Raw genomic sequence first — 10,067 nt, 5'->3', positions numbered from 1 at the left:
TCTGATGGGTTGCACAGTTGTGTTCAAAGGATCCTTGCTGATCAGATCTCTAAATATATAGGCCAAATATTTAGTCCTGCAGATTTGCACTTTCAGTTTTACTGGTGCAAATAACTAGGGCTAAAATGTATGCCATTTAGATCCATCTGATGTTGCTTGTAAATTAGATACTTGATGGAAATTCAGTATTACTTACAAATTATAATGGGTGCAAAACTAGAAGCCAGGCCTTAGAAGGAAACTCAAGCAATATATATTTTCAGTAACTGCTGAAATGGAGGCTTCACCCCTGAACCTGTTCTCAGAGATAATTGAAATTGGTAGGCAGAGTTTGGTATAAAAGATGAAGCAGGAAGAGAAAATCCAGTAGTTTTGTTTTTTTTAAACAAAAAAGCTTGGATTTGTCAGGCACTGAGCTCCATTGACTTCTCTTCACAGTGTCAAACACCATGTATTATAGTAACAGCAGTGAGTTGCTGGATGGTTAATTTTTAATCAGTCTTGATTTGAAATTTATTTTAGGCGCAGACTGGAAACCTGATTAATTTCATAGCAATTCTCAGCAGTTTGAGATTTTAGAAAAGTTTTTGTGTGAAACGAAACAGCTCTAGAATTCTAGTATTGAGTACTTTAGATTTGTAGTCAGTCTATGTACCAGAATAAAAAGTTATCTTTTCTCAGTCAAGGAGAATCTAGTGCATGGCAGAAAATCAGTTTCAGACTGATGAATCCATGATCAAAAGTAATGATTGCAATGTCTAGAATACAATGGAGGAATTTTATGCTTCATGATACAAGCATAAATCACAATAGACTCTGCACAACTTCATATTTAAGTAATCGTATTGGTTATCTGAGCAAATTACTGAGCTTTTCACTGTCTTTTCTTGAAAAGCTTTGTCTGTATTCCTGAAAAGGGGATCTACTTCATTCATTATTCCCCTAACTGCTTCTCCTCTTCTGCTTGAACTACTAGTCAGTCAGTATGGTTTTGAACCTGTTCAGGAGCTTGAAGTGATGAAATTCTGAAGACATGTATGCGAAGGTGAGCAGCAATCTGCATGCATATACCAGTGGAGTATCTCAGCAAATCAAACAAGGATATAACCTAAAAATAAACAAACAAATTAATGTTACCAAAAAAAAGCTTTGAAACCAAAAGGTCTACCCTATAGCTCAGCCCTCATGTTCATTTATTTTAAGAATATCTTTGTTAATCCCATCTATTGTTGGGTCAGTAGTTTTAAAAAGGTATTTAAGTGATTAATTTATACTCCACCATGTTAATTTATAAGTTTTTAACTTCAATTTGACTTTTTAAAACCATTATTGCAAATTAACCATGTATTTGTATTTCCACTGCTAACAAAGCTTTCAATCTGAATGAATGATTAACTTACTCTGCTAAATTAAGATTAACATCAGAGCAAAAGCCTGAATTCATGGCATGAGTGTCTAGGATTTTCTTTTGTCCTAAACTTCAGCCCCAAACCATGAATTGTAGAGAATAGCTACCACTGTATTGGGTGCCAAGAAAGGAGAAACAACTAGTTTAACTGATGGCATGGGATAAGAGGGACTGAGTTTTCAACCTGCCCCTTATATACACCTCCGTATGAACATAAGTGTTTAACACTGTTTCAGTGGATTTGTAAATTAAAGTTTAAAATAAATGCTTACCAATGCTATCCATAGAACAATATATTCGTCGATAAAACTGTTGAAGTACTGGTCCAAAAATAGAAGACCTGGCCCAATAAATGCAGTATCTTGAAGATAGATCTCGCTTTTTGTCATGTGGGCCACCTACATAAAACAAGATTTGATAAAGCTACAAAGCTTGACATTTGGCATCAATGAAAAATTTACTTTCATAACAAAGAAAGTGACATCACCATGAAGCTCATGTGACTACTAGACAACAAAACAGTGACACTGGTCAAATGTGTTAGTGCTGTCAACATGTTAGCTATAACGAAGACTTCCATTAAGTAAAACAAGCTACCTTTGGATCCAAAAGGTATGTAACAACTGCACATAGAGCTCTGTAACAACTGCACAAAGAGCTCTTCCTTCCCAAAGGCCTTCTCTCCTTCTGACTGGTAACTAGCTGTGTTTACAAGTTCTTGTACGCCTTCAAACAGTCTTACTGAGCCTTCTGGATCGAGTCCTTCCTTGTTACTCTGCTCTGTATGCACTTGTGAAGTCTAAGCAGCGAGTCTGTGCCATTCTTGCTGTAAGCCAAGTAGTTGCTTCTCAACTCAAACCTAATACTTTTCTATTTAGCTTTACAGTGAAGGTTTGTTAGACACTTGGAATAGTCAAAGCATGTACCCATACAAAACAAAGAGTCACAAGAAAAAGGTCCTCCAATATTTATATCCAGAATAATGCTAACGAGCTTGTTGATTTTGTGGTTTCCTGTCTGGGTAAGGCAGATCTCAGTCTGGTGAGTCCTGCCCTCTTACGAATGAAAAAGAAAAATAATGTAGATAAACATAACATTGTACTTTCAGTTGTCTAGAAGAACTCTGTGTATGCCTTAGTCTAAAGATTAAGAAGTTAAGGCAGGAATGCCGTAACCACTTGGCTATAGGGTATTCTTGGATGGATCTTGATGTCTCCTGTTGAAGCTGTTCCACTTTGTACAAAATATTTGACTATTGGCCTTGAATTTGAGTCTCCTGCATAACAGGTTAGTGCCCTAACCAGTGGGTTATGAAGTTGCACTCCCCCTCTTTGGCCCAATGAATAATTATTTTATAAAAGTGAAAGTTTCAACAGGCAAGACAGACACCCCCATAGCCCAGTAATTAAGGCACTCATCTGGGACACGGGAGAACCAAGTTTTGAATCAGGCAGAGTCATCATGACCTGCTCCTCAGGCTGTTTTGTGCAGACCCCAATCCAGCTGCTATGCTCTAAGGAGGGCTCTGAGCACATCTATTGGATTGGATCCCACAGCAGAGATAGTGGGTAAATATCTAGTTTGTGAACCGCACTGAAGCACGGGTGAAAGTTAGTTGCTAAGCTGCATGCTGCTGGTAGTCTCCATTTCCCCCCAGTAGAAGATCAGGAGCCTAGGGAGTTTAGGCACCTAGGATTTTGAGGATTAAATTTTGACAGTGGCCACCTCAAGTGGCAGTTAGGTCCCCTTGGTGAATTCCAGCCAGTCTCTGACAGGCCCAGGTTAGTTGTTGTAATAATAGAGGTTCTGCAATAGCCAACAGGGTATATTAGCAGAGTTGAGTAGGAGAGCTTACACAATGCCCACCTACAGCACTACTCTCAAAAGTACCAAATACACACATCCAATAAATAAAAACAAACAAGATTCCTTACCACCAATTTTTGTGTGATCTTAGCACTCACAAATCCAAATGTTAAGACATAGAGGCAAGGATGCTTTTCAAACAGCTGAGTTGTAGATTTTTTATAGATCATTATTGCCAAAGTGATAATTAGCCCTATATGGAGGCCTGGTGAAAGAACACTAGTGCCCTGAAACACACAAAGCAGAAAACATTTCTCATCATAACTTGAATCATACCATAAATTTTTGGACCCAATTTTCAGGACTGCTGACCAACCACAACTTCCACTAAAAGCCAAATGAAGTCACATGTACTCAACATGTCTGGAAGAAAAAAAAAATCAGGTCCTGAGTTGCTGTGCAGCAGGGGCACTCGCATTGACTTTTCTTTCCCATTCTATTTTATAAACTCAAACCTCATGGCAGTTTCTCTGACAATACAAGACCCCTAATCAAGGGTATACAGAAAATGTGACTTGGATTACCACTGCAGTTGAGTTATTAGCTGTCTCATTCATATATATTTAATGGCTTTACAGACAGCATTAAGGTATATCAAACAGTAGAATCAATGTATTAGATTGCTTAAATAGTCAGTAAGATGATCAGAAGTACTAAGTTTTTTGTAATGTAAGAATTTAACATACAAGCCAAACACAGTAAACCGCTTCTTCCCCACCCCAGTATTAGAATACAGTTTAAATTCTAAAACAGCTTACTGCGATTGTAGATCCATTTTTGCCAACTCCACCACCAAAGATGACATGGAAATAGTTGGAACAGGAAAATAATGCTCCACCCACTATTCCAAGAACAGGAAAAGTCTTCAATTTTAGGTCTATCAAAGGGATCTTGCAAGAAAAATGTTTTTTTAAAAAATTAAAGGACATCATTCCTTGGAAAAAGTTAAACTGCTGCTGAAATCTCCAAAAACAATTTGTATTGCTTTATTTTAACTATCCCTTTTCCTTGAAACTTATACTCAAATCAACAATTTCAGAGTACAGTCCTGTCCTTAAGATGATAGGATACCTTTTTCTGGTGGGTGGGAGGCGGGGGGGGGGGGTAGGGGAGTGGGAGAAATGTTTAAATCCTGGAGAAGTAGGTGGTTAAATTCTGCCCTTGAAATTCAGCTGTATTTTATGGTGCTTTAGAATTTGCAACACCCTTAAGCTCTTTTTATACTTTGCTAAGTATTTCAAATTCGATTGAACAGAAATCTGTGTCAGAGGAAAAAGGATAGTTCTTTCTAAATTCATTGGTCAGCACAATGGAGCACCACAGGAAATGCAAACTCCATCTGCCTGCTTTGTGATCACATTACATAGTATGCTATATGATGTATCTTTGCATTATGTATATTATCCAGATATAGATTTAACAAAATATTTACCTTTTAGAGTCAAATGCAGTTTCAAGAAAACTTCCAAGGCAGCAAAGGGTTAAAAAAGAGGAGCAATAAATTTTCTGAAACCACGGACTACATATTTTTGGAGACAGACTTGTTTTTTCTTTAACATTAAAATGTAAGGCAGAGATCTCTGCATCTCAAAACAATCCACCAATTAACACAAAAAGAATATATAGTCAATTAGCCAAGTTTGTGAAGTCTGAAGATCCCACTTATGGTTTGCATTTCAATCTTAATAGTTTCAGAAACAGAACAAAAACGATTTGGGGAGAAGAAAACCGAACTGTTTAAGAGAACATTTTCCTCTAAAAATAATTTGCCATTTCATAATTGCCAGATTGATGAATGAGTCAGATACAATAAAACATTACCAAAATAATTTAGACTGCAAAATTAACTTGATGGTATTGATATCTATTCCAATCAACTAGTACGGTGTATTATACAGATGAAACCAACACCAGGAACAGGAACTACAGTCCAATATACAGCAGGCTTCAAATTGTTTTCAATTTTTAAAAATATTTGCATTTAATCCTATATGGTCCTATTCTACATGAAACATATGAGCTGTTCCCCCTTCCCTCAAATAGGCTGGAAATATTTTTTAATATACTGATGCCAGAAGACTGCTGGGTAGACATTTTAAAGTTACAGGGCCAGATCAGCTCTTACGCCAGTGTAAATCCAGTGCAGCTCCATTAACTTTAACAGTTACTCCATATTTACATCAGCATAAAGCAAAATTTAGCCCATTGGATTTGTAGATTTTAATGGACAGTTTGTTTTACAATTGAGACAGTCTACTTTAAAAATTATAATTTTGAGCAGAAATTTATGGTACAGGAATAATTAAATATAAAAATTGGATGTAACAGAAACTTACATCTGAAAAATAGACTGTGGGTAAGATTCCTTTGAACTATAATCAAAATGTATTTTCCAGGCCTAAAGTTTATATATGGCAGATGGGGTCTTTTTCCTCTGTGTAGCTCTAAATTCATGCATAGGAAACCACACAATCACATCCATGAGATACAGTACTGAACTACATGGAAACAGGCACCCTATAGTAAATATATAAAGCAACATTTATATGTATTAAAATTAAATAAAAAAATAAGATTTAACAAATATAACATAAGCTGAATACAGAAGATTTGAAAAGCAATTACTAAACATCAATACACCTGCACATGACAGCTTCAGATACAACTGTGAAAGTCTGAATGCTTGATACACTTACCTTATAGTCCCACATAGTAGTTCCACCAAATGCAGACATCAAGAAGAGGATTATTATGGCTATCTGAACTTCAGTTACATCAACCCTAGAAAGAAAAGAGGCAGCAGGCTTAGTTCATACATCTGTTTGTTGGGGGGAGGGAATGGGAATAAATGATTAGGTAATTAAAATGTATACATTCAGGACATGCCATGTATATAAAATACCTGATTTCTGTGACCACAGAATTCTACATACCAACTAAAGCAAAAACATACTTTGCTAAATACCTGTATCATTTATAGTTATGCTCAGAAAACTTGGGAGGTTTTTTTTTTTTTTTTTAATACTGTATAGCTATTTTGGAAATTTTAACAAGCTTACAAATCACTGTTATATAAATATTAAGCAAAACGATAATTACAACAGTGAGCTTTTAACAAAAAACAAACAGTAGTATCATCATCAGATCTATCTATTTAACAAGGTTCTATTTGTTTTGTAGAGTGAGTCTTTTTATACCATCCAGGGCCTGTTTTATTAAATTGAGTGAAACTGACCATTTATCAAACAATGTGATTATCAAACATCAATATTCACTAAAATTAGACAGGTGTGGTCGGTATTTTTGCAGGCAAATGTACTTTGAGTGTTGAATAAATGGCAGCCAAATATCGAACATTTGTTTGTCACGCGCATTTTGTTAGATAGGAAATTGATGCATTGATTTTTCCATAACCTCCCTTTTTTTAAAAAACAAAACCATTCCTCTAGTTTTGAACTATTTTTCCTTTTTCTAGTGAGAGGTTAAAAAGAACATTTATAGGAGGTAATGCTGCCCACTTCTTAATTATAATGTCACCTGAAAGTTAGAACAGGCATTCCCATGCCACTGTTGTAGCCAGCGTAACAAGATATTTATGTGCCAGATGCGCTAAAGATTCGTATGCTTCTTCATGCTTCAACCACCATTCCAGGGGACATGCATCCATGGTGATGATGCTTGTTAAAAAAAATAACGTGTTAATTAAATTTGTAACTAAACTCCTTGGGGGAGAATTGTATGTCTCCTGCTCTTTTACCTGCATTCTGTCATATTTTTCATATTATAGTAGTCTCAGATGATAACCCAGCACATGTTGTTCGTTTTAAGAATACTTTCACCACAAATTTGACAAAAAGCAAAAAAGATACCAATATGGAATTTCTAAAGATAGCTACAGCACTCGACCCAAGGTTTAAGAATCTGAAGTGCCTTCCAAAATCCGAGAGGGACGAGGTGTGGAGCATCCTTTCAGAAATCTGAAAAGAGCAACAATGCAATGCGGAAACTACAGAATCCAAACCACCAAAAAAGAAAATCAACCTTCTGCTGGTGGGATCTGACTCAGATGATGAAAATGACACATGGATGCATGTCCCCTGGAATGGTGGTTGAAGCATGAAGGGACATATGGATCTTTAGTGTATCTTGCATGTAAATATCTTGGGACACTAGCTACAACAATGCCATGCAAACGTCTGTTCTCACTTTCAAGTGACATTGGAAACAAGAAGCAGGCAGCATTATCATCTGCAAACCTAAACAAACTTCTTTGTCTGAGCTGAACAAGGAGGAGGACTGAGTGGACATAGCGTGGTCCTTGTACTCTCGACTGTAAGGAATATACAAGGTTAACATCACTTCCAGGACTAGCCTCCCCAAAGTAGAAGAGCACAGGCCACGTACCCCTGGATAGGCTCAACAAAGCATAAATGCTGCACCCTCCTCAAACAGTGGAGAAGTGAGGTGAAGTGTCCACTGTGCTCTTGGAGCTCTGGGAAGTACTGTGCACCCCAATGACTAACAGTGACTTTACGAAGCCATTACTGTAAATAGAGTTTAATGTATTGCAAATCAATAGCAATTTTACAGAGGTCTCAGGGACATCTGTAAAAAGGAATGTCAGTTTTGATATGAATTTCAGGTCCCGGACCAGATATGAATTTCAGATAAAACAAGAGATTGAGGTTTTTGGGTTTTTTTGGCTGGGGGGAGAGGGAAGGATGGGTGGAAGGTAAAATGAGGTGTCAAAATTTGATGGGTCAAATGCAAAGATCAAATATGTACAATTCTGAAAAGAGTTCTACTTACTTTCCAAATTTTAACATGCCTGATACATATGTCTGCCAGTGAGCACAATAAAACATGAACATTCCCACAAAAGAACAGAAAAACAGCCAGTCAGGGTTCGTTCCCAGTCGAACAGCTATGCAGGCTCCAATGGAAACAAAAACTGAAAGGCAGAGATAAGCATGGTTAGTCATAAATAATTATACTACCTGCAATTTTAAAGACAAACACTAGACAAAGTTTGATTGCAATAGCATCAACAGTATAGTGACTTGTTGGACAGCATTTCCCAAACTTGAAGCTGAGCCCCCTTCAGGAAAGTGAAACATATGGTGCCCTTTACAGCCCCATAATGTGTTGTTAGAGGCTCAGCCATCTTAATTTATACCTTTTCAGCCCTCCCACCCCACAACCAGGGAGACATACCCACATGTTGTGTAACACGGTTATAGGGTAGTGATAGTGAGTTACAGATTACTGTAAAAAGAGGTTTTACATTTTAGAATAAACTTTTTTTTCTGAAATCTGTTTAAAAACAAAAACACATCACACCATCATCAAGTGCAGATCAAATATAGGGAATCTCATCACAAAAATCTTTAGAGAATTGGAATATTGTGAAAATGGCAAGAAAATGAACTCTTGGGTAACCTTAACTACATCACGCACAGCTAAGCACTCACTGTAGTGTTCCTTGTTTCATTAGGTTTAGGTCAGGGTTTCTCAACCTGTGGGTTGTGACCTAAAACTGGGTAACTGGAATGTTTCAAAGGATCACATGACAGTTCCAGTCCCACGAGACTGTTGTGGCCTGGTGCATGGGGTCACAGTGCCACTCAGGTTTGGCTCAGCTACTCCTCCGTCACGATGATGCGAAGGTAGCCAGCTCAAATATGAGTGAGCGGCACTGTGATGCCTGTGTGCTAGGTCATGCCACTCACACAAATCTGGCCCAGCTGGTTCCCCCCAGAGTGGGAGGAGCCAAACCTGAGTGGTGGTGTGATCCTGGAGGTGACAATGCCCAGAGTAGGGAGCTGAGCTGAGCCAGCCCCATGTAACCAGAGCTGCAGGAGCTGTCACTGCAGGGGAGGTTCTGCAAAGCCCCATCCCCTCAACACCCTATCCCCTCAGGAACAGGACCCAGTCCCTAGACTTGGGGCCATCACACATACCAAAGCCTATTTACTGGGTTAATCAAACATCTGTCATAACTTACTCGACAGAAAAACTGAAGGCTGGCCTCACTACTTATGTGGCTCGAACACAGTGATGAGGGCTGTATAAGTATCTAAGATGCTAGATACAGTATAAATACCTGCAGTTCAATTTTAATTTGATGCTAAATTGCCAAGATAAATTAAGGTTTATAGTACAAACAACAACAAAAGTGGGCTATTAATTTCAGATATTAAGCAGTAGCCAATTAAAAATTGTGACTTGGACAGCAATTCAGAAAAGCATCACTTCATGAGAGAGCAATACAAGAACTTGCATGTTTTAGTTTGTTTTGTTTTTTTGAAGCAATCTAGCCCATCATTTTGATTTCTTCCTTAAAAGGAAATGAAACCTTTTCTAATTAGAAAGATTGAGTCACGTCAACATAATCAGGAACTATGAAAGTGAAATGAGGAAAAGTGAACACACTTAAAAATTGTTAGAACTACAGTACCAGGTCAGGAGAGATTTAATTCCTTATTGTTACTTGTATTAGTCATCTTGGATCTAGCGGAAATATATACTGTAGACGCTAATGTTAAAAAAAGTCTGCAGGATGGTGTGCCTACTGCCTGGCGATACTGCACTTCTCTCCAAGGAAATCTTTGAATGTACTGCATTGCTTAGAAAAATTGGTAAGATTCAATAGAGGGAACACACTCACTTCATACTCTCAATGTACGCCTGCAAGAACTAGGTAACATGCATTATACATGTCTCAGGGCCACTTCTAAAATATTTTCCCACTCCCTAGGTTAGTAAGTAATAACCAGCTAGCTGTCATACAGAG

General features: G+C 37.6%; 1 protein-coding gene across 2 annotated transcripts in view; it reads right to left on the bottom strand.

Moving 5' to 3' along the window:
- The window catches only part of CHPT1 (choline phosphotransferase 1), a 31,186-nt gene that overhangs the window by 6,215 nt on the left and 14,904 nt on the right, over positions 1-10,067 (bottom strand). Inside the window, exons 3-8 of one of the 2 annotated variants that reach the window (XM_073323121.1) lie at positions 8,084-8,225; positions 5,971-6,055; positions 4,033-4,164; positions 3,343-3,501; positions 1,681-1,806; positions 998-1,108 (exon numbers count right to left, since the gene is read on the bottom strand). In XM_073323121.1, coding sequence (XP_073179222.1) covers positions 998-1,108; positions 1,681-1,806; positions 3,343-3,501; positions 4,033-4,164; positions 5,971-6,055; positions 8,084-8,225 — 755 coding nt within the window. The remainder of the gene's footprint in view (positions 1-997; positions 1,109-1,680; positions 1,807-3,342; positions 3,502-4,032; positions 4,165-5,970; positions 6,056-8,083; positions 8,226-10,067) is intronic. The other variant, XM_073323128.1, reaches the window with a different exon arrangement.

The sequence above is a fragment of the Lepidochelys kempii genome, chromosome 1 (assembly GCF_965140265.1).
Source record: "Lepidochelys kempii isolate rLepKem1 chromosome 1, rLepKem1.hap2, whole genome shotgun sequence".
Lineage (NCBI taxonomy): Eukaryota > Metazoa > Chordata > Testudines > Cheloniidae > Lepidochelys > Lepidochelys kempii.
The sequence above is the reverse complement of the archived record's forward strand: the minus strand, read 5'-3'. Positions and strand labels throughout refer to the sequence as shown.